This window comes from Branchiostoma lanceolatum, chromosome 3, assembly GCF_035083965.1.
Source record: "Branchiostoma lanceolatum isolate klBraLanc5 chromosome 3, klBraLanc5.hap2, whole genome shotgun sequence".
NCBI lineage: Eukaryota > Metazoa > Chordata > Leptocardii > Amphioxiformes > Branchiostomatidae > Branchiostoma > Branchiostoma lanceolatum.
The window spans coordinates 17,728,410-17,754,002 of NC_089724.1; the positions used below are offsets into that span (position 1 = coordinate 17,728,410).

General features: G+C 41.7%; 1 protein-coding gene across 10 annotated transcripts; it reads right to left on the reverse strand.

Annotated features, from left to right (window-relative positions):
• Positions 1-52: 52 nt before the first annotated feature.
• On the reverse strand, positions 53-25,156 carry LOC136430734 (uncharacterized). 10 transcript variants are annotated; one of them, XM_066421590.1, is made up of 14 exons: positions 24,894-25,156; positions 23,991-24,078; positions 12,407-12,508; positions 11,892-12,016; positions 7,735-8,000; positions 7,413-7,476; positions 5,705-5,848; positions 3,571-4,951; positions 3,131-3,392; positions 2,747-2,848; positions 2,399-2,540; positions 2,049-2,147; positions 1,702-1,839; positions 53-1,447 (listed from the first exon to the last, which is right to left on the reverse strand). In XM_066421590.1, exons 2-14 carry the CDS (start codon positions 24,049-24,051, stop codon positions 1,295-1,297), a joined length of 3,039 nt encoding a protein of 1,012 aa, XP_066277687.1. In that variant the 5' UTR covers positions 24,052-24,078; positions 24,894-25,156; the 3' UTR covers positions 53-1,294. The 10 variants fall into 10 exon arrangements, with proteins under 10 accessions (XP_066277687.1, XP_066277686.1, XP_066277691.1 ...); XM_066421589.1 differs by having other exon boundaries at positions 23,991-24,115; XM_066421594.1 differs by lacking the exon at positions 12,407-12,508.
• Between the last annotated feature and the right edge of the window lie 437 nt (positions 25,157-25,593).

Genomic DNA, 25,593 nt, shown 5'->3' on the forward strand with positions numbered 1-25,593 from the left:
AATTCTAGCAAAAGATTATCAATGCTGGATTATGATAACAAACAACACTAGCTTTGGGTAGAAAAGCTTTATTTTTGACAGGTACACAGTCATAGCAGACAATATCTGATCTTATGGCCTTTTATCTTATCTACAACCAAAGATTGGGGTGAGAAGTAATCATGCAACATGTAGCATGATAATACATATTTACATATACAAATAGTCCTATCGTTGGGAAAATAGTAGAAATCAGCCGCGGTACTTCGCTATACAGGGTAGGTCCGCTATACAGTAAGGTTCCATCGGCAGATTGGACCCTCTCTCCGTAGCTAACTCCCTTGGCACACTATTCACTCTATTTGGCCAATTTCTACTATTTTTGCAGCCATCCCGCGGAGCCTGATAGAGGCTAATATACAAATGTCAGAAAGTAAAATATGACAAAATACGGGGAGATTAAATACAAGAATATGGTGCTTCCTTCTATTGTCAAAGCTTTATATAATACAAATATACAAATGTAGATGCCTAAAATATAAGATCTCAACATCACTTCTTACAACTGCCTTCCTTTACACTTATAGAAACAATAACAGAATAGAACATATTAATGTTATGCAAGTGTTGTCCTGTTAAAGATTATCCAGTGAGAATAATTTTTTTGTCCACGAGAAGAAATCTTGACAGTTTTTAAATACTGTATGACATTTATATCTGTTGATCATTTAACTGTACATGGAGATCATTGGTTTATTGCTGGACACAAACTATCCATGTGTTATTGCTACAATTAGACTGAGACTTTTGTTTTTATGCTAAATATCTAGTACATGTGTGTACAAATAACAACATACAGTAGTTATAACCAATAGCTGGTCAGCACTTAGATGGCTACAGGTTCTTTACTAAAGGTACCAACTTTATCATGTACATGCATGTGAACTGATACATTCCTTCAAAAAATGTTTAAAAGCCACATAATTTCTGTTTTGTCTACTTAATAAAATTCCATCTAAGATACTTCAAGTTTAATATATGGCATTGACTGATGTGAACAATGAGCATTTCTGGTTATGCATTGAGAGGGACGACTCCTTTGGTATATAAAAAAACTTTTAATAGTACTTTTCATGGAACAGTATAACATCAGCAAAATAGAACTACTACTAGTATTCCAACTGCTTATCCAGCCACAAAGCCCAAAATGTGTGCTCAGGTGGCAAAAATTGTTCAGCAATTGTTTATCTTACACAGCTGAACTGGCCAAGATTTTGTTGGGTTACGATCCGATTTTTACATCTGCAGACAAGACCTACTTCCTGGTTGCCAGTGTGTCCACCTCATACTCCTTGTGGTTTCTATTAGTGGCTATTTTAAGTTCCTTGCGAAGCGTCTTGATGAAGTCTGATGGCTGTAGGACAAACGTCACCTGCAGGCCACCTTCCCAGATACGCCTCTGAACCTCCTGTAGATGGAACAAAAAGTAACTATTAGTAATAGTAATTCCGACAGCTGCAGCACCTGCATCAGAATTCCACAGTTGTAGAGTGCTACACCTGCTAAACTGTCTCCAGCTGTGGCATTTATGTTAGTACCCTAAATCTTCAGCACCCTCATTTAAGCTGTGTCAGTGCTCCCCCTCCCCCATCTGCAGCAACTTACATCATTATGTACTATTATTGAAACTTGACATTTTAAAAAACTAAACTTGATCCTCACCTTCTCATGCACTGCCAGGATGCTGACTGGGAGGTTGTTGATCTTGGTGATGGTCCAGTTGACCTGGTAGTTCTTCACACTGTACTTGGGTTTCAGACCCTGCTGTCCAGCCAGGCCATCTGGGTCCACAGCTATGATCTGGGCAGCAGGAAAACAGCACAATCAGAAATGACACAAACAACAAGTGTATCAGACAGAACTGTACTTCGCTGTTGGTCACTGAATCTGTCACAGAAAGATGAATATCACACTATCATTACAACAGAACTTCAGGAGGCCCTAAAAATGCTGCTGATGATGACACATACTATTCTACATGAATGTAAACATTTCCAAGGCTATCCTACCTGGTTTGTCTTGATGTCAATGCCAAGTTTCTCTCCATCTATGGTCCTCCTTAGAGTAACAACATTTGCATGCGGCAGCCGCTTGATATGGAAAATTATCTAGGGCAAAAATACAAAACAAAAAGGGTCACAAAACAGCTGAAGAGATCTACAGGATGTTCAGGGACATAAATCTATGACTACCATACAGAACTACAAAATAGAAGTACAGCATGTGCAGGGGAATATTAACATAACACAGCTGAACCATAACTTTGTGCCTTAAGTTACTGAATAGAGAAATATGAAGATATAACTGAGTTTTAGAAGTGACGATATGATTGACAAGACTGAGCAAAGAAGTGCCAAACCTGATCCTTCATGGCCGTCTGAATGGTTCTTTTGGCGTCGCCAGTAGTATTCACTCGCTGGTCGTTGATAGCATAGACGTTATCTCCCACATAGAAATACTGCTTCAGGGTCGGTGCCTCTTTCTCCTTCCAGCCAGCAATCCTAATGTCAACAACAATAAAATAAATTATGATAGGCTAACAGAATCAACCTCCCTTGCCCTAGAATAGAGTAAAATCTTTATACTGTGAAAGATTTTAAAAAACAATTAAAAGTAGACCTGCACACTTTATAACCAGTTAGATATATCAAGCAAATCTCTATACACTACAACTTGACATAAAAAAATCAATTGGTGACAAACGTACCACACAGCACTGAAACATTCCACGAAGGCCAGTTTGTTGATGACCTCTTCTCTGCTGAGTTTGACCTTGATACCTGCACTGTCCATCTGCTGCCTAATAATCCTGCAGAAAATAACAGTTTTGTTTGACTGGAATGCTAGAGATAGAGATGACTTATTTGTGATTTGATCCAAAATGATCCATGGAAAAAAGAACTATAAGAGAAATAGTGCATATTTAGTCATCAGATTACCATACAGTAAGAGTCTTCAGTTACTTTGAGTCATACAATGCTTTTATTCCAACACTTAGTCTAATGGCCTCACAACCTTAAAACCAATTCTGCTCAGGCCTGCAAACTGGACCAGCGTGTCTGACCAACAACAGATACACAAATGTACTTACTCTGCCTGCAGCTCAGATGGGGAGGGGGGCAGGCTGACTCTCGGTGGGAGGGGTGGGGGCTCAGTAGGAAGAGGTGGTGGTCTGCTGCTGCGCAGTAGGGGTAAAGTGTTGGCTCGTTTCTTTGTGATCGTGTCTTCAGGAGGCGCCTCCATTCCTGAAGAGCCAGACCTTGACCTGCTCAACTGTGCATGTGGGATGTGGGAGCAGTGAGATGGACTAGGGGGGCTGTGCTCATTGCAGGAAAACCTCCTTGGTGGCAAAGCTACAAAAACAATCATGGAGAAACAGGCAATGAGGCCATTTCATTAGAAGACTCCTCTGCTTCCAATAAATCAACACTAATGATTTTCCATCAGAACCACATTCTTCTATGCCAAAAGATGAAAGTGCAAAATCACCTGTAACAGAAGAACATGTACAGTAAAATATCACTTAATTACCAGGTGGCATGTCCCGCTGGGTTTCACCCTGCCTTCCTGGTGTAGATGACTGAGGGGCTGCCTGTGGCCTGGAGTAACTCTGTAACAGTTCTCTCTGCTGCTCCACAAAGGCAAAGGCATCCTCATGGCCCAGATTCTCCTGCTTCAGCATACAAGAGATAGTTCTCCTTTCATTGCTATCTGGAAGTAAATCAGCTGCAGCTGCTTCCATTGCTTTTGCTATTTCTGACACTTCGTCCCTGTCGTCCTCAGCTGGCTCACAGAGATGACCCAGAGACATTTCCCCACCACTGCTCAGAGGAGCTAAAACGTCATCTCTTCCCTGCTCCTTGTGAGAGCCTGGTGTTGAACTTCCTGTTTCTTGTGAAAACATGGGACATATGCCATAGTGACTATCAGCTGAGACCCTACCAGAGGGCAGGACATAAAGGTCCTCCTCCCCTGAGTTGTAGGGGTTTTCTTCGGCTGACCCTGACAAAGATGCAGGTGTGGTCACACGAGCAGTAACCGGATGCTCACCAGGCTGAGAGCCCATCTGTTCATAAGGGTCTTCCATCTCTGCCTCTTCTCTCTCCTCATCTCCAAATACTATATCTAGATGCTCACCAAGCTGATAGCCCATCTGTTCATAAGTACCTTCCATCTCTCCCTCTTCTCTCTCCTCATCTCCAAATACTTCCTCATCATTATGGCCTGCCTGGGTCTCAAGAAATCCCTGCTGAGGTTCAGGTGGCATCATGACTGGAGCATATGACTGTCTCAGCGATGCCTTCCTTGTCTTCACGCTCCTATGCCACTGTTTCTCATCCAGAATCACGTGGATGTTTTCGTACAAGTCCAGATTTTCTCTTGCAGTTTCAACACTCACATAGACTATATGGTGGCGTAAGCAACAAGGCTGGCTGGGATTGACAAGGAGACGGTAGTTAGGCTCCTGCTCCTCAGTCTTTTCTCTGACAACTCCCTCCTGCAGCTGATGGATGAACTCAGGGTTGAAGTTGAAGGTGGGTGAGGACGACAGCGGTGACATAGGTGTGTCTGGTGGAGTAAAGGGCGGGCTTGTGGGAGACCCCCCACGGGTATGCAGAATGGTGACTGGCTCTGAAGTTGCCTTGTCTTCATCATCAGGTGTCTGCTGTACATCTACAGTGGACTGGCTGGTAAGGGTTGAATCGAGGCATGTGGGACGTTGGCTGATCGGGGTTGGACTGTGACGTGCAGGTGGTTGGCTGGTCGGTATCGCAGATCGATAAACAGCGTACGTCACATCTGGGTTGGACTGACTGGAGATACTGGAACAGCGCGAGCAGCCAGAGGAGGAGCTGGAACTATTTGGACGAGGACTGGGGGTCTGCAATCCTCTCTGGTTAGAAACATCTGGCTGAGGAGCAGAGAAACAAGAATCAGATAGTACAGTGGAATCTGGAGGGACTTAACATTACAGGTATCACTGTCATATTGACATTCCAGACCTGTTCCATTCCCATTGTACTTCATTGCTGATCTTAAGATAGACATGTACATATTGAATACAACACAGTGGATCTCGTATGAACCTTAGTCTGATGGTATGTCAGACCACCCAAAGGTAGAAGGCTGGAAGGCGATCCAACTCATGCAACGGCTGAGACCGTGGGTGATGCAGCATCCACTGTATGGTAATCTATTATTGTAAATTATGATGTCTGTACTCTTGATCTTGACCTTGATCAGGTACTGGGCAACACTCTTGTGTCAATATAACGTTAGGGCACAACAAAATCCATGTAACCTTTACAACATTTCATTACTCCTTAGGTTTACACTGTATCAGTCTGTGAGCCTGCTGGTCAGTGGATAGTTGCAAGACTAGCAAGGTAGGGAGAGCCACCCAAGACTAAGTTCCGCCACCACAAATGTAGCAACATTACCCTTATTCAAATGTCAATAGTATTTAATAGTAGTTCTATGTGACACAAATAGAAGCCCATGTGACACCATAAAATACAGACTTCTCCAGTACACCATAAAAATGTTGGTCTACTATCAACGTGGCAACTGACAGGTCCATTACCAATCTTTCAACATGTCAGTCAATTACCAATTTTTGACAACTTTCAAAATGTTTTCAAAGACTTGACAAAGCAATCTGCACCTGTGCTTCCCTCTCCCCTACTCCTGCAAAGGCGTTCTGGTTCTGCCCAGGTGCAGAGTGCAGGTAACGCTCAGGTGTTTTCTCTCGTGGCCGAGTTCCAAAATGTTGTGTAGTAGACCGTCCTCTATTCTGGAGGGCAAAACCCTGGTCACAATGGACGGGTATGTTAGAGTTAGAGGAGAAAAGGAAACAAAGAGCTGTACCTCAAGGAATATAAGAATCAAGGAGAGCAAGATGTCATTGCTTAACATATGAACGTGCAGCATAGTCTAAGACATTAATAGAATCAAGTTCAACTAACAGTACAAGTTTCAGAAAACATATGTCATATTCAAGTTCCTCTTCAGACAATTACATGGTATCTTGATTTCAAAGTACATGTCATCAGTGGATAGTTATGAGTATCAAGGCCCCATCTCTGTCAAGGCCAGTAGGAGAAAAACCTATATATAGGTATATGTAGTACACATGCACTTCATTGTAGTAACATTGGACAGGTTAAGTTGGTGAAACTGGACTCTAACAAGCTCATTTTGGCTACTAAAAATGGTCATTATCACATGGTTTGGGCAATATTGAGAGCTACAGGCTCCTGGGTACGTAATTGACTTGAAGAAGATTATTAAGGAATCAAAGCTGTCCTCATATACATAGTAGACAGACTTATATTTAGCCAATATATCAAGGCATGTGGATGTCTGGGCAACTTGATAATCTTCATACCGGTTGATTTAACAAGATGTATGTCTTTTGAACACGCACATTCTATCACCACAGGAAGATTGTAGCCAAAATGCACAGTTCTGATGAGTTGGTGGTGCAGAAGCTAAGGTCATATATAGATATGCATTAAGTCTAAGCTTTAATGTTGGCATAGACGATTTTGAAGCCTCTTGGGGTGGTGGAAAATGGTGCTAACTATTACTTCTAAATTTGCAGAAGAACTGGAAACGATAATCACAACAGTTTTACTGATAAGTGATTTGATTTCATTTGCCTCAGGAAACAAACAGGTTGTTTTGACCTGGAAGTTAGCTGCTGACTCCAGTATAAATGTGACTGTCTGCCGCTGAGGCTTGGCAGCCCCTCCACGTTTTTACTGCCTCCCTGAGGCAGAAGTCACAACACGCAGAACCCCGCTGCCCTTACCCTATTTCATAACAAGCCCTGACTATAAACAAACGGAGCCCACACGCTACTGTATGTAGGATTCATCAGTGGTTTTCTGATCAAAGCCAGGCTGCTGCTCTTCAGGGGGCAAGACTTGGACTGGGGGAGGAATGCCAGTCATATTTGGCAGTTAACACTTTGAACTTGGGGACTCTCCCAGAATTTCAATAGGACCCATTGGAACAATAACCTCTGTAACATAGAGATGGAGATGGTATGTCAGTATTCAGGACAAGCTTCTCTCCTTCCAGCTTCCTGCCCTTAAACTGCTCGTATCTCTGAATAGCACCTGATCAAACCTGACCAGTGTTATAACATCTGTGAACTCTGGCCTAAAGGAAGAAGATATCAAAGGTGAGGAAGATTTTAAGACTACATTAAGTAGACTGATAGCAGGTTTCTGTTCCAAGTTTCTTTTTATACTATGCCTTAATAACAAGTCTCTACTTTTGTGCTTTGACCTTGATGTGAACTAGGTGTACTATGCTTATATGTATGTGTTGATCCTGAAGTAGAGTATTGATAAGTTTGTGTTCACCTTGATGTATCCGAGTTCCTCCAGATGCTGCTGTAGCAGGTCAAACCAACTCTCCATGTCCTCCCTAGGAACGGCAGAACATCATCATCATCATCAGACTCTCATCATAACAGGCAAAATGTACTTTAGCAACAAAAAAATCTCATGACCTCTCCTCCCTCCAACCACATCTTCCAAGACAACGATAGAAAATTCCATACAAACTTTCCATCCAACATGATATTGTAGTCCTTGTATGTAACACTCCCCTTATCATGATGTAGTACCTAAAATACTTAAAATGGTGTCACACTTCCAAACCCAAAGTTGCTGCTTGTCTTACTTTGTCTCACAGATCAGGAAGAAATCCCTCCCCTCCGAGCTGGTTACAGAGAAGATGTTCTCAGACTTGTGCCTGCTGATGATGTCTGCAACCTTCCTGTCCTTTTTGTCACACAGTTTGATGATTTCTTCGTAAAAGTCCACTTTTCCAAACTTGATGATTCCTTTTGGTTCGTCCTTTCTGGAACTTTCCTTGTCCTTATAGTACTCAAGTTCCAGTTGTTCCTGGGGGGTGATCCTTAGAATAACCCAGCGCCATTCCCAGGCCTGGAGGGGTAGGAGACAAAATACACGGGTCATAACAGGGTTACTGCAGGCTCTGTTGGGGGATAATCATCACTGAAAGGGTAAGGATGGCATGTTCAGGTTTAAGTACATGTATGTGCAGCTTTGGTCTAGACTTGAGCCTTAACAGTTACAACCTGAACAAGCACGTTCACATTGAGCAAAATTTGATTCTCTTTGGCACTGGCAGAAACTTTTGTGAAAAGAACACAACAATAATACAAAGGCAAAAAAAACGATGCTGGCCAATCACATCATAGCAATTTCTTCAAGTGCCATGCACCATGTGACTTTTTACATACTGTAACAGCAGCCACCCCGTGCCATGAGTTTAACGGATCCTTCCTTGCTCAAGATATGAAATGTCTAAGACTCAGTTTTGGTGACAATTGAGAGCAGGAACAGAGCCCCAATGACCTTTAAGTGTTGGACACTACAGTAACCCCCAGACTACATGTATCTCATGTCATCTCGTCGTCAATCATACATGTATATAATATGCTCCTACCTGTATGATAAATTCAAGTTGAAAAAATCTTAAACTTGTAAATACAGTCACCACATTAACAAGATTCTATTAGCACTGTTTTCATGTTGTTATCTGGAAAGTGCAACTTCCAAGAAACTGCTGGTTGGTCCCACAGGCAGTTAAAACAGCTTGAACCACCTGCTGTGCTGACAAAGGCGTGCTTCGAAAAAAGGGCTGATGAAAGAAAGTTACTTTGGATACTTTGAATACATTTGTGATTTATTTACTCCATTACCTTCAAAATCAAATGGTTTCTTTTCCTCAAACTCCACAATCCTGCCTTTTTTTCCTAATGGCATCCGAGTCATCCACATTGGGTATAACAGCATCAGCCTCACATAAAGTTGTCTCACATGAAGTTGCGTAACTAGTGTAATCTATATCTTAACAATCTGTTAAAAACAGGCCTGGCAAATCTGAAGCTATAAAATGGCACTCCTTTAAAACCTTTGACATCGTAACGGTTCTTACTCTTGCCAACTTTGCATGACCATCGTGATTCAGGCCCCGCAAAGAATTTTTACGACTTCCTAGACCAGGCAATATATATGTATACTGTACTTTCAACTGTCGACATTAAGTTCTGATAAAAACCCTGCTGGTGACCAGACCTCTGGTCCAATTTGCAACACAGAAGCAGTTGCCTGGTGGGCAGTAAGAATTCAATCAAAGCAGACAGCAAAAATGCAGTAAACATTGCCTCAACAAGTGGAACAAGTCAATGACAGGGCTAAAAAATTCCTGGTATTTAAAAGTAAAGCCAAGACCAAAGAACAACAACAACTTTTACGAAAACCTATTGACATCTAACTGACTGGGAGAGGCACCCATGACATCATTAACCACCTGTGATGGTAGATACTGAAAGCTGAAACCTCAATACTAAACTTGTTTTTCTTTGACCTTATAAGATGACCTTCATGCAAGGACAGACAAAAAAACAGTGTTAAAAGGCTAGTTAAAACAGCTTAAGGCTACTAGTTGCCATTTCTGTCGACTCATGGTCTTGATTCTGGATGATGCCAAGGATAAGAAGATTTTGACAAGAGCTTTTTATGTTCTACACAATATTACCACACTGTGTTGTGATAGTATCACGTCCATATCTGCTATTGAAGTCGCTAATGACAACAGTCCCCTTGAATTTTGAGGGAAACAAAACAGATTGGAAATTTTCTCAGCTGGAAGCAGCAGAAAGCTGAAACTACCCCAGTTCCAGAGTCTGACAGGTGGGGACTAACAATCACCTCACTTGATAAGGGGAATTCCCACTTTGGCAGCTTTGGACATGTTTTGATTGCAGTCTTAAAACCACATGTTTGAGATACCAATGATAACATTACTCCCCAGACCTTGAAGACCAGCGAATCTTAGTCTTGTAGCCTTATCAGGGAACAACTGGTATTACCATACCAAATCCTTCACTGGAAACCATCAAAAAAACAAATTCCTTTCCTAAGGTTTCATTACAGGTAGATTTGAGATAATTGGACGCAATCACGCTAGTGATGTTTGTCTGCCTAAGACTGAAACTCGATCGAAGCAGCTAAATCCCATTAATTCTAACAGCACAAACTTCCCATGTAGAAAACCTGACTCAGGTTAACCACAATGGTTCAGCTTTATTTGAATGGGTGTTGAATAGCCGGCATGTCCCCATCAGTTTTGATCTATATAAATAGGGCTTTTTGATCCGGCTTTTCAAGGATGGATTTTGATAATTTTTTCCAGGAATTAGAGGGAAGAGTTAGCGGGCTTTTCCAAGTTACTATCAACGTTGGGAAGGTCAGCAAGGAAAGCCAGCTCAAAAAGCCCTATTCATATACATCAGAACTGATGGCCATGGGAAAATGCTGCTTTTCCTGATGTCACAAAATTTAACGGTGCACACCCCAGTACTTCCACCACCGGGATCCGAGGTAGTGCGCGACAAAAAAGTGACGAAAGGGTTTCCAGGGGCAGGGTTTGAGTTCACATTTCTCATAACGTGCTTCGAACTGATATTAGATACTAGCATGGCTGAAAAGCGTCTGAATAGGTGTGTTTTTGGTGAAAATTGCACTAGGTCTTCCTCTTAATGACAACATCAGTCGTTACTGCTGCAAGATTTGTTCTTATCCTACGCGAAAATACCAAATTTTGCACATCATTTTTGATGTGAAAGTTATGACTTTTTCTTATAATTTACCCAAATTAGACAGGTTGGAGAAACAGAACTCAGTTGATCTTGTGGCGGAATGGATAGGCTTTCACCCCATACACAGTTGATTTACTTCAGAATAATTCCCTGGAAGAGACAGTACCTAGACTTGATGGTGCGCAGGCTCCAATTGAAACCCCAAATAAACTGGGGTGTGCTCCCTTAATCTGTCAGCGGCTTTCAAAGGTTGGGAGAGCCCTGAGGTATGACGGAATGATCATTGATGTAAGACAAGTGAGAACTTGGCTTTATGGTACATTTAGCATAGAATAGTCAGCTTAAGTTTAGCTCCCCTTTCAGCCTGCCTATTTTTTTCTATTGGAAAACTGTTTGCTTTGATTACATCACACTGACTCAACTTCTTACGCAACATGACTACCATTAGCATCAATATTATCTTTCAATTAACTTACCTTACCTTAGTTCCTCCCACAACATCAATTAACTGCTGCATCAAAAATTATTACATAGTGTTTCTTAAATGAAAAAACTATTATAACAAATTATACCTGATTGTGCACATATGCATTTATCTAATAGTACATGTAAAAGATGTTTTTGTATGTTTATGTATGGCAACTTTTTCATATTAGTAAATTGTGTAGATCTAACTCAGGAATGGGAAAGCATATTTCGTTTGTATTGCATACCCGGTAAACCGCATCAAGGCGTAACACACCAGGTTTGTACTGAAAAGTACAAGCTGCATATCCGGACAGATTTTTATATGATCCAGTCACACCGGGAAGGACCCCTACTCTTTTCGATAAGTGTGTTGGGTTCTTTTACGTGCTTGAGTTGTGGCTCTCCTCAAACACGGGACCTCCATTTAACGTCCTATCCGAGGGACATCCCTTACAGAAGCTAGGTACTCATTTTCACCTGAGTGAAGTGGGGGAAGTCATGTTAAGTGCCTTTCCCAAGGGCACAATGTCAACAGGACAAATCAGGGAACCCCGGAATCGAACCCAGTACCTCTGGGTTCTAGGGCCAAACACCCTGCCATTACGCCATCGCGACACCACCAATTATTACTGTCATCAAGATGTTCAAGATGCTTCTAAGAAATTGCTCCCATTAGACAAGACCCACACATAGCCCATTAATAAAAGTGACTCATTTCATAAGAAACAATATTACTAACCTTAAAGGGGCTGGCCCACTTGTCCAATGGGGGTGATTTCTTCAGCCAGCCTTCCTTCACTACCGTCCCGTTTCGCTCCTCCGATGACCCCATGGCTCGCTGCCACGCCTCCGCCACTGAGTAGTCTGAGAGAACAAGAAAAAGAGTTGAGAGAAATAGAACCACCTGGAACACCTACTGCTATACCTGCTGCACTTGTGACTATACTTTCTGCACCTGTAATCAGCCTCCAGTCCTACAAGTGCATGTCTATCTCCTGCACCTGCTTCCCTTTCCACATGCAAATTTACCTGCTGCACCTGCTATCCTTTCTACTGTTCCTGCAACCCCATCTGCTGCACCTGCCAGACTGCCTGCTGCACCTGCAATACTGCCTGCTACACCTGCAATACTGCCTGCTGCACCTGCAATACTGCCTGCTACACCTGCAATACTGCCTGCTACACCTGTATCCACATCTTTCACACCTGAATCCTGCCCACATGCAGCTTTGCTTGATGAACCTGAAGCCATACCTGTCCCGTCTGCAACACTGCTGCCTGTGAGACGCAATTGTTCATCACTGTCTGGGCCTGCCATGATACAGCTCTCCAGTCCAAACTTCCTCCTCTGGTCCACTAAACCGTTACACACACAAAAAACTCTTAGTCTTAGCAAAAGCAGAACTCTTTGGTTGATTTGGCACACTTTAATCTCTAAAGGAGAACCAACTAATGAGGACATCCTGTGTCAGAACTTCTAAGAACTGGAAGTCCTGGTGACATGTTGCTTAAACTGAGGAATTGATTGTTAGTGGACAATGCAGGTGCACAATGTGGTGATGGATGGACTAGTATGATAGCTTCTTCAGTGGTTGTGGAAAAAAATTATTTATGAATGCAAAAGCATGAATACTTCGTAATTAGGACATACATCTAATGGTAGTCAGAAAATGCACACTCATACAGAGGAACAGCCTAGATGTCATCAGCTGTGATATATCACCACACTAAGAAAGATTTTCTTTGTAGAGTTATTCAATAATCACACTACCTGTATGGTAGCAGTTATCATAAGTCAACACTTTTTAGTTTGTGTTCTGTAAGCAGTAAGGACAATTTCAACTCACTCTGATATCTAACAGGTTCCTGTACTCTATATGAAAATCACATGAAAATTGTACAAAAAAACTGCATATCATAATTGTTTTATTTTTCTTCCCTTTGATAGAAAATACTTCCTCCTTGATATTGTAAATCAACAGCAGGGGGCAAGGTAAAGCACTTTTAAATAAGACTATCTAATAGTGTGGTCAGGCCTGATGGATTACTGTAACAACAAAGCTGTCAAAAGCATTGCCTCAAAACTTTTGCTTGTTTTAAACTATTGTGGCATAAAACACTTAAGCAGTACCCAATGATTAGAAAAAAAGCTGAAGATTCCAGCATGCTCAGGACAGAGTCATATATCCTACTGTAAAATTGATGCTAATAAGCAACAGTCACTAAAAAGTCAGTAATAAATCATTAACAAGGACCAGTTTATTAGCAACAAACTGTGCGTAATGAGAAATTCTATTAAGTTTAAGACCAGGAAGAGTCTGAAGGAAAATATCCTAAAGCACTCAAAGCTTGCCAAGAGCTCAGCTGGGGTCCAATATGAAATACAACCAGTCAGGAAGTTTGACTTTATCTTTTACAGTAACTGTTATTGAGTCAACATGCTACCCATGATGCAAGATAACAGTTCCAACTGTGTCAGGCCTCGAAATTAACATTGTCCCAATGTCCCGATGGTTTGGTGATTATTTCACTACCAACAGGGAGATAAGAGCCAGAACCAACCAGCAACAAGTGTCTGCAACAATATGCAAACAGCATCTGAGCTGGCTTGGTCATGCTACAAGGCTCGCGCCTGACAGACTGGCAAACCACAGGCCCCGGCCCCGGCATTTCGATATCTGCTAGGAACTCCTCGAGTTATGGAGCCTTTCTATATTTGCTTGGCAGATGCCTTTCTGATTTCTAAGTGCGTTTTGAACAAATGTTATGGCAGAACTAAGAGTGCTACGTTGGTACTTTCCTTTCAGTAAAGTAAGATCAATCCAGACACCTTCGCCATGGCAATGATTTTTAATTGCCACACTTATTTTTGTTTTGTTTTTTCCATACTGCTAAATCCATTTTAAGCAAGCCACAAGTTGTATTTCTGGGAGATACCGTTCTTGTCAATATTCAAGATCATGCACGATTCTTGCCCATACTTGCTTAGTAAATATTCATGAGCACGCACGGCACGAGTTATAGATTGTGAGTTTTTCGTCCTTGCTTTGTTGCGCAATGATGACGGAGGGATTGAAGAGTAACTAAATGTCCTGTAGCTTTTGTACCATATTAGCACATTAACCCTGCACACACTATAATTGAAGTATGTCTTTGTCAGTGAAAAGATTGTTGTGTTATTTTTTTTTTTTTTCTTGTAGTGTGAAAGTTTACATAATGTCATGCATTTCATTTTGCATGTATCGCAGTATGTATTTGCATGTGATGGTACATGTCATGCTGTTTTTTTGACAATTATAGTAAACAACTTTTTGACATATGACACGTTTTACTGTAACGAAATAAAGAGTTCAAGTTGTCAGCTTTGTCATTGCTGTGGGAAAATAGGCTGGGACAGTCCATCCTCACTTCGGAAATTTATCTTCGGGACAATTCAGGGACAATAGGGAAAAAAGTTAATTTCGAGGCCTGTAGATCTAATAACATGTGCAAGAAAAAAAAGGTCAATTCCATCAAATATCTACACCCGTGTCAAACGTTATTGTGGTGCGCTTTGTGTGTATAAATGTATACACACAAACCACATGCTCCTAGTAGTACACAAATGATAACAAATTCACATACGACAGTGGTTGCCATTTTGGACTTTGAACAAATCACATTATTCTGATTTACTTGTCTTGAACAAACATTTGCTGGGCAAAGCTGGGCATACCTTCCTCAAAGTTTGCTGACTCATGTTCTGCTTGGATGACAATCCAATTAGAGGGAGTGTGAATGTTATGGTGGGAGTATACAGGCCAGGGGGTAGGGCTGGCAGAAACTTCACACAACCTACCCAGCTCCTTCAAGCTCCACATGTGTAGAGGGAGACCAAATCTAATACTTCAATAGTTTAGATCTAATGCATCTAGATACTCCAGATGATAGTATTGAAAATGTAGCAATTGCATTGTCACACAGGTACATTATCAGGTAAAATACCTCCTAACAGGAGGGAATAAACAGACGAAAAACTGTAAGTCAGGTTTTTACTAAAACAGTCAAGCTCACAGGACTGATAGGTCCCAGACACACAATGGTAAAGCCTCACCTGTATGTCCTTTACTCTCTATTGCACAGTTCAGATGCAGACATCACAAATACAACCAACTGCACCTGTTCAGCTGGTTCTCTCAGGCGCACCGTCACCCACTATGTCAACCTACGTGCGGTCAGTCACAGTTTAAGCAGAAACTTACTTCCTCCTGCGTGCTGATTGGTTGATACGGTACAACAAGTGCAAACGACACCTGTTGGGATTTTCCCAGGTCCACTGTGTGCATCCAGGTAATTCATTCATAAACATCCCCTTTATTTAACTTCCTCCTCTGGGAGGAAAATTGGGCCGTGGACAAATCTACATTCCTGACAGTAAAACTGCTTACAAAAAGGTGGGAAATCCCCATGTTACAAAAAAGTCCCAAATAGGTATGGAAAATTACAAAGGTCAGCATGCTTTCAATTCATACACCTTACAAAGATATGCCTTCGTTTGTAAAACCTGATCAACCAGTTTCCTGGGACTTTCCCATATGTGTCAAACAACAAGATTTATAATTTGGAGGTGAAGCATCATAGATTTTTTTCCATGTTCTAAAACTTAGTAAAAGTATACACTCAGGTGTAATCAAGTGTAACCACTAATGAACTTTGAACAAGCAGCATTCATTTTGACCTATTCAACCTTGCAAATATTGTTTTGTCAAGGTCAGTTGCACCTTTCTTTGTTTATGTGTGCTTGTGCATATCCAGTTCTGCTTGAGTGACAATACATTATTGTGCTAGAATGTGTGTTACAAGGTATGTACAAAAGACCAGCACTGGTGATATGTTTTTGATTGGTGGGAGGAAACAGAGTTCAGAGGCAGGTAGAAACAACATGTCAGCAAACTTTGTCTTGTAAGACAGTTGCACGTAACTATGACCAGCCTGTGCCAATACTCATAAGACAAGGCTTATAATGTCTAATTGAACAGTGGGCTACCACAGAGCTTCTGGCTGTGGTTCATATTACAGTCTGGCTTTGTGGTTCTTTGAATAAAATCAAAGACGACTGAGACACCCCCAGCTGGTCATGGCAAATTTAACTGTCTGGTCAGAATATGCTTTTTATCTTGGTTAGGAGCCAGAAATATTTCCCTATGCAATAGAGCACATTCAGGAAATACATTTGGACATGGGTTATACCACCCCGTGAGATGGTCACTCTCCTACATACACACCTCCACTATCAATCCTGTGGCTTCCCTAGGCTACAATTAAGTCACATCCCTACACCCTCTTCACTGTGACCCCTATCCCCCTCTATATCAGAACCTCAGCCTAGCAGCCTCCTAGCCTAGCTGGCTCCTACATATCGTAAGGTTGACTGCAAGCCAAACTATGCATTCAATAGCAGATCTGCCTTTATCCAAGACACATGATCATTCAAAGCTTTGCCTTTCATTCATTCACATGCAAGGTCCCATATGGTCCTCACTACTACAATTACAAGGAGGCCCCCTCTCCATCAAGATCATCCCAATGCTTAAGAGGTGACCTAGACCCAAGGGCACATTCCTGATTAAGACATCATCAGAACAGTGGTCACAGGCCTATAACCCATACATCCCATCTTAAAATCTTGGCAGCGTCAGCAAAAACAGCAAACCATTGGGACAGAACTGGGTTATAGAAATAAAGCTCCACCACAGCTCCATCAAAAGTCCACCCACCTTGCCCTTTATGATTAAGACATCATCCAAACAAGGTCACCGACCTTAACCCATCTGATATTAAATTCTCCTCAAAAGCAGACAGAGGTCAGCAAAACATTGGATTAGAAGAATAAACCAATCACACTACAGCTACATCAAACCTCCTCTCACCTAGTCCAATCATGTGATGCTGTTATAAACTTCAGGCCTGGTCACACCAATATTTACATATTGAAAACATACTGTTTTCAAGTAGTGAAATCAAGTCACCATAGCATCAGTAATGTTAGTGCATTTTCATTCCTTTTCACTTCAGATCAGATAAAAGCAAGACTGACAGATGTGCAGTGCATAAGAAGAAAAATTTGACAAATGATAATACCCTGTGATTGCATGCACTAACCCACCCTACTAAAGGTCAGAGCTTCAGTAATTAGCATGTCTATAGCCTGCATTTTCCTTCTACTAGAGTCAGTGACCGATTATAAAGTCTGGTTCTAATTGGCCCTGACGTTGGAAAGGGTAACGTCCTGCCACATGTCCGAGAAACCAATCCTTTAAGCAAATATCATTCAAAAGATTGAGCCACATTTGGCTGCCAATGCTGGCAAGATGCTAGGAATCGTACTGCTTCACTTCAAGTTTTGTAAATGTTCTATTTGACCTTCATGAGATTGGACAAAGTTTGTGAAGGTCGTTCACTCATCCCTGCATCAGCGTCAACTGTCACGTCTCCACTTGGTAAAGGAGCCCAGTCATCGTAACCTTTGCTGTTCAAGATCAACAGCGTAGCCCTTTTATATATATCCAGGTGAAGAATTTGACCTTGAACTTTGATGCTATGTTACAGATTATCCTGTGAAGGGATGAGGTAAGTGAAGGTTGTTTGGATAGGACTATCAGGACGGTGATGAAATTGTTGCCAATCTTACAGCCTGTAACCAAATCTAGGTGAAAAGTTCTTGCAGCTGACGATCTTCCTCAACTCTATCATGAAGCCCAGCCAGGGAAATAGTCCCTTAACAGCCCAGGATTACCTATGGTTCCTGGACGACCCAGGGAAACCCACTGTCTCTCAAAGCCAGGAAAACTCAGTCTTGGAACAGTCCACAGACACCAACAGTCTCTCAATGACCCAGGGAATGACCAAGGAAACCAATCCTCAACAGCATAAGATATGCTGAAGACATCCTCAAATTGAACAGGTACTCTTTGAGCCTTCAAGCGTGTTCCTCAAGTCAAGACTACAATTTTTTGCCAGGTATTTTGAGAAACACCCTTTAGATATCACAAACATGACTAAAGAAAATCAAAACTATCATTTTTCCAACTGCAATTAATTGGTACGGTGTACCAAATGACTTTCATGAAATTGTTATACAATACCACACAAGTTAAAGAGATTGACAAAACCTCCTGGGCTATCATATCAATGATGAACTCTTGTCTTATTTCTGTACAAATGAACTTTCAAGATGATTTAAGAAAGTCAAAACTAATGTTCTTTAAAAAAAAAAAGACCTACCTCTCATATTGTCACAAGATGTTTCCTTTAAGAATCCTCAATCCGTAAGATCTCTCATGATATGGTCCAAGTAGTTTACTGAGAAGCCGTTCCTAGCACCATTAGGAACCACTGACCGACTGTCCCTCTCCTCTACTGGCCAACTTCCACACAACTGCAGGCTTGCCAGGAATGCAGAAACTTTATAGTTTCCCTCCCAGCTGGACCCCATGCCGAGAAAAACAGCCTGCCAGTTCCTGGCATGTCTGGGGGAATTATGGGCCAGGTGACCTTCAGTTCTCTGAAGGCTCCTGGGTAATCATAGGGAGTCACGATGCTGGGAAGGGGGCTGACACCTTACATCACAATCAGGGGGTAGTTGACCATGGGGGTGGAATGGGGGATGGAGCTATGGAGAATGGAAAAGGAAGTTGGCAGTTTCTGGCATTGGTACGTGTGGGAATTATTGGATGGATTCCATGGTCTGAGCATTCTGAGCTTCTGACAAGGAATCATAGTTCAATGATAGAGAGTGATATCGGATCCACAGTAGTTGTGGCAGAGTCAGCTGATGGGAGAGAGGGAGTAAAGACACATACACAGGTGTAACCCTGAAAGGAGCATATGACAGGGATATGGGCACTGTGAGCCATTGAGAGTTAAAGAAACCACAGAACATACGTGTGGCACTGGGGGTCTGATAGGAAGTCATGACCACGTTCCAAGGGGCATCTTGCATTGGGTTGTTAACAATGGAGAAAACATGGCAGAATGGAAGGGGCTATAGAAGAGCTCCCCCAGGGACCCAGCAAGTCACCTCTCCTGCTGCTGGTCACAGAATATGCCTTCTACAATGACTGTGATGTGGAGAATTGAGTTGACTCCATCACAAAAGAACAAACTTCACACAAACATTAGCTCAGTCGCCATGCCAGGATGCCAACAGTTATTACCTGCTTGACTGGACCCTACCTGAGTGTTTTCTTGGGAAACATATCTGCACACAGCTTCATTGGCAACTGTTCCAGTGGACAACACCTGGACAGGCAGCTGCCAGGCCAGACAGCACCAGCATACTGTACTCATCTTGGCAGCTGTCTGGCCAGACAGCACCTGCACACTCAGCTTGGCAGCTGTCAGACCAGATAGCACCTGCATACTTACCTAGGCCCAGGTGTTTTCACACATGTTTCCAAGTGTTTTAATTAGCCTGGCAGTACCAGACATAGAAGCAGAAATTACCAAGTAGCCTGGATACCAGACCCCAAACCTATAAAATGTATATCATGTGGGGATTTGTTAGCACTGTATCTATAATTGCCCGGGTCTTTTCAACAGCATGGAAGTTCCCATTCTCTGCCTTTGTCTGGACTCCTCACAGGTGGCATTCCCCAGTTAAAACATGTGCGATTATGATTTAATCAGACAGGAGGAAATTATCATATATGCATGCCAACATGAGGAGGAAGTTCTAGTAACACAGTAAAGTGGTTTTTCAGGATGCAACCTTTGGAGTGAGCCAAATACACATGTTCATACAAAGGCTAGGAATTTCTTAACTTCCTCCTGGGGGTAAGGTTCTGACACTTATATCAGAACCCTACAATTATAGAAACAGAGATCATGGGTATGGGCAACTGAAATTTACAAAGTTTTTTGTAGATATATTACTCAAACCATCTACTAAGCAGCCTCTTATCGATCCCATGATTCTGAACTTAAAATTTGAATACGTTCAGGTTTACTTTATTTCATGGTTCTCCCCCTAGAGCTACATCATGGAAACAGCCAGCAAATCAAGTTACGACGTCTTGAGTTTCCCCTAAGGTTATCTTCAATCCCCTTCCTGTTACCTGGTGTAAATTTGCTGATAGGTGAGAGTGAGTCAGACAGCTGGATTTGGTCAGGAACATTGCCTGAGGCAACAGGCATTAGGGCTGACTCTAGAGAACCGGTGAGGTTATGGATCAAATCACACAAACAGATTCTTTTCAAACAACATTGTGTCATACAGTATTAGTATAATCTCAATAACAAACTTTTGAAATTCAACAAAAAACAACTATTTATGATTTGAGAAGGCGATTACAGGCACGACCCCTGTAACAGTTTATGTGTGAATTTTAATCAGGTCAAATAACATCGGTCATGAAAACTCAATGTGAAATTCTGATAATTATGAATGAAGTATTAAAATGTGATAAAGCTATTGCCTAAGCCATTAGTTGGCAATGGAGCGTTGCAATGTACTTGATGTTTCTAAATATGACTGTAGAGTAGGGAGAGTGGACTATATTTAATTGTTAAAGGGAATTTTTAAAGATGGTGACTGACAGTCAATAAGAAAATTTTTTAGACAATATCTCTTATAAGTCTCATACCAAACAGACAGTGAAACCCTACAGGTATATTGATTTGCCAGTGCTAGTACCAAGTACAATTACTAGGTGACACATATCGTGATGGCCTGCAGGACATCTGCGACAGATTAAAATTATCTCGTCCGATCACATGCTTCTCACATGGCCACTATAAATAAAACCTACGTTTTTACCTCAGGGCAGTTCTGACCAGGTGAGCCCAAAGAACACGTGTAAGAAATCTAACTTGACATTCGCCATATGATGGGACTCAGAAGGGCATGAAAACAGATCATTGCAATGATAACCAGACTGATGCTTTGCTTCAGGACCTGTTTTCAATCGTGTGATGTACCAAGCTGTTTGTCCGGTGCAGACTTGGGCTGACAAACATGACCAAGTTAACTGAGAAGTGATGAACTAGTTAAAGATGTGTTGGTTCCAAAGTCCAGGCTAAACAACAGAACTGCACATTCCATATGTAGAAGTCTAGGCTTCAAAAAGAGATATGGAGGCTTCAAAAATGATTGACAGCTGTCAGAAATTAGAAAAGTATGACATGTTCTACTTACATATTTTACTTTATGTTTTATGACATGTTAACTCTGTCTTAAATTTCCTTGATCAATCAACTTTGAGAAATTACTATATTGAAGTTTTCTCAGTGAAATTCCTGCCAATATTTACCTTCTTCTAGTACCTTCTTTGTAATAGGAGTTTGCTATATTCCCCAACATTTCCCTTGGTCAGCACAACTAACATTAACCAGGTCAGGAGGACTGGCTCCAGGTTACTACAGGAGGAAGACTGGACAGGAAAGGCCATGTCAGAAAGTTTTACTGGGACTAAAGTTCGGAACACAAACAAAATGCCAGGAATGTGGCTGTCAGCAGCCTGGTACTCTAACTGGCAGATTACAAACTTGTTTTTAAATCAGGTGACAAAATGTGGAGACAGGAGACTTAGGAGATTGCCTTGTTTACCACTACAAGACCTGCTGAGGCAGAATTTTGTCTTGCTTGTTTATCACAATAGAACCTGTTACGTTTGTCCCCATTCCCAGAAATGCAGCGGCTAATGCTGGGATAAATTTGGGTTCCTCTATCAAAGTCTATCACAGAAAACTGCTGCTCCCAGCAATCAGTCTGCTTTACTATGTAACCTCAATATGTTTATTACAGTGTTTTCCATCAGTACCACGTTGATTTATGAGCAGAATATAGTGACAAGTTTTGAAAATGAATATGAATAGCTTTTCATGACTTTTTGTTGGTGGGTAGGCCTTGAAAAAAGAAATAAATGATCAAAGCTTGGGATAAATCTGGATCCACATCAATAGGCCCCAGGAATAAGTGCAATGGTGTTGACAGCTGTTTAATCTGAATGCTAAGGTGCCTTCTTCATACTCAATTTTGGAGTTTGGGATTTTTTAAAGTTATTCATACTGTAGCTCACTTAGACGGCAAGACTTCAGCTGCACTGATACTAAAGATCAACAGGTTGTGGCAATTTGGTGTTCGGCACGCGAGCAGGCGATAACACTTGTCACAAGACACCTCATACTGAACACCAGCAGCTGATAACAGTTGTCTCCAGACACCTCCCGTCACTCCTCCAACTGCTTCTGACGCAATCCCCTTTCACTTTTCCCTTCCATTTCCAAGGCAACAGGCGTGTCAGCTAGCATATCTTTCAACATCTGACCAATGTCAAGGCCAGGACTGATCCAGTCTGGTTTCTGTCAGGAGCAAGCTTAGGCAGGAAATAAAGGTGATTATAGCCACACGCTGTATAGCACAGGCATAATTGTAGCCTCGAGCTTTGCCAACAGCAACTTGGCAGCAGCTGTTAAATGATACTGCATGTGATCACATGACTATTTAAGTGCACATACCAGGAGCTGAAATTCAATCTTGTAAGCTAAAGGTCTAGGTTAATCAAAGGCTTGTCATAGAGTAGTGCCTGAAAATTTGAAAAATGTCCTGAAATTTAAAATACTTTTTAAAAACATGGACCAGTGGTGAGCCTAGATGTTGCCAGCCAAAAACCATTAGAACATCACTATGTTGTATGATATTTATTTGGTTGGGGAAGGAGCTAGCAACTCCTCCATGTAACTATTGTAAGCTTGTTAGACTAGGGGAAAATGGTCTTTCATTATGCTTCAGCTGATAGTGTCCCTTTTGGACACAACAAACATCATGGGTCCTGTTATGTGACTAGCCCAGGAAAAGACTGCATTGATCAGGCCTATCCTTTCAGAATTACAGTATGGACAGTGGAGGTATGGGGGTTCAGGCCCAAATGACCAATACTTTCAACACTTAGGATCAGATTGCAACCTGTCTGCAGTACTTTTTTTAGACACCAGGGGGGGATTCTGCATAATACCGGTAGTACCTCGTATTGCCTCAACTTTAAAGTAACTAGTACAGTAATCGTCTAGCAGATGACAAAGCAAAAAGATGTTCCAGCACCATATTAGTCTCTTAGACTTTATTCATTTACCAGCATATCAAATAAGTAACTGACTTACAGCAAGTGACTGATATTCTGATTTAGGTCATACCTGGGCCGCAAAAGCTTTTGATGTGGGTGTTCCGCATCGAGTGATAATTTTCCGTATCACACGGGGTTCTACTTTTACTCACACGGGCTTCCATAGAATATTTAGAATGTATTTCGAGTGTGACTGCCGATTGCGCTGCTGTTGAAAATTTGAACACCAGATTCAGAGAATGGAATCGATGTTGTTACAATTTTTTTTGTTCAAGGACACAAAACCCTCTCAACTTCAGGTGCATTTCGCATTGAAATGTGTTTTTTTTTCGGGTGGGTATGACATAAATAGAATACAACACGGTGTATTCCGCATCACCCTCGGTCCCAGCCCTCTCGCGGGTCACATCGCCCTCCAGCCTTCATGTTGTATTCTATATACATGTACATTAGACTGCTAATACTTCCTACCTCAACTTAACTCACACAAAGAAGTTCGAAAAGCTCCTTGATTTATACCAAGAATTCTAAATCTCTGTCCAAATTACTAAAATCCCAGAAAATCCCAGAATTATAGGAACCACTGTGTACAACTGGAACAACATTGAAAAAAAAACGTGTACCTTCACTATTAGGTAGAAAACCCATCTTCCACTGACAACCTGGAATAGTCTATGTTACCTGTTGTTCACCTGTTACACCTGCCAATAGGGTAAAATTAGAGACCCTCCACTCACCATGTAAATAGTTCCCACTTGGTCGGGTTTCTGAGCGGAGAACTTGGAACAGTCGATCCATCTGTACTGCCTCATCTACCCTAGGTCTCTGTATAGTAATGTAAGCCTCGTAAGTTACCTCAATCCTGGAATAGAGCCCTTGAAATGTCAGGTCTGGCTAGATTGGCCCAAGGACATTTGTCCTTGATTGGCCCTTCTACACATGCAGCTTTCCAATACATACAAAAATTTGCATGACAATTAATGGGTTAAACAAATAATGATGCCAAAACATTCGATACACCAAGGAGGTTAAATAGATACCCAAATCACAGCCCTTTGATGTTTGAAGCCTCCAGAATCAGGAAGTGCCACAATGTTAAAATAGGGAAGTAGTCTCCTGACACATGCAGTGTTTACAACTTCAACTCATCAAACTTTTTCTTGAAATGGATTTTTCGACCTAACAAAAAATAGATTTGATTGCTTTCATTCTGAGCAAAATTCAAACTGCTTTTTAGAGAAGCCTTTGAAAGATTGTTAGTGTCCCACTTTCTTTTTGAAAGAACAAAATACACATGTATTTGTAACCAGGTTGACTACACCACCTGAAAAGTAAGTCTTAGGATCTAATTACAAATGTTACAATAGTGAATGGTGCCTAAATATATTTTCGCATTACCAAAGATTCATTCTTATGGCCTGGGCAAAATCACAAATTGTTGATATTTTGAGAAACATTTGAAAGTATTCTAGCTTAACGTTATTTCTTAAACTAAAGATTCTTCAGTAACGCGTGTTGCCAACAAATGCAGCAATTTTCCCTATCTACATATAAGCAAATTATGTCAAGCAATAAAATCATAAATGACACAAAAATGTAAACTTTCAATCAATAGTGGTGCAATTATCTAGCTGTCTTACCGCGCTGAAGCTCCTGTCCTTCCTTGTTCATAAGAAGCGGAAGTTCAGGTGTTCTGCTTTGCTGAGGTCATTACGAACGGCACTTTGGGGAATTCCTCCCGTGGGACGGGGTTGGTTGGGCGGGAAAGTCCCCGTCTTCAGGTCAGCTGACAATCATCGCCGTGTGTTTCACAGGTGTGACAAACAAACGGCTAGATCACGGCAGGGGCTACTGCCTAGCGGTTTACCACAAACAGTTCCAACCGTCTCCCGGCCCCTTCTCTTTACCCCCCTCCCCCTCTCGAGCTCTCTCGACCCCGCCCCGCCCCGGCCCGTCCCCCGCCCAGCCTCCGCCAGTACGCCATGCCGGTCCGACCACCACTGCGCTGAACGCAGCGGCGGCGACCGGTGTAAAGCACGAGCCATCATCTACAGACTGGGACGACAAATCATACCAACGTGGAAGATCTGAACTCATCTGTGTCCATTTTCCGTGTTAGATAACTGTGTACTTGTCATCGAAAGTTGTTTGGTTTAGAAAGTTGTTGAGATTTCTTCAACGTCATGGAAAAGTGTGTACTTGGATGGGTTCAACTAATGAGTGATATTTGGGGGAAAGGTAGAGAGATTTAACCAATATTCCGTTTCAAACTATAATTTATCTACAATGAATATGTTTTATTTAAAATTAGAATAGAAACTAAACTATTGTATACTGAAT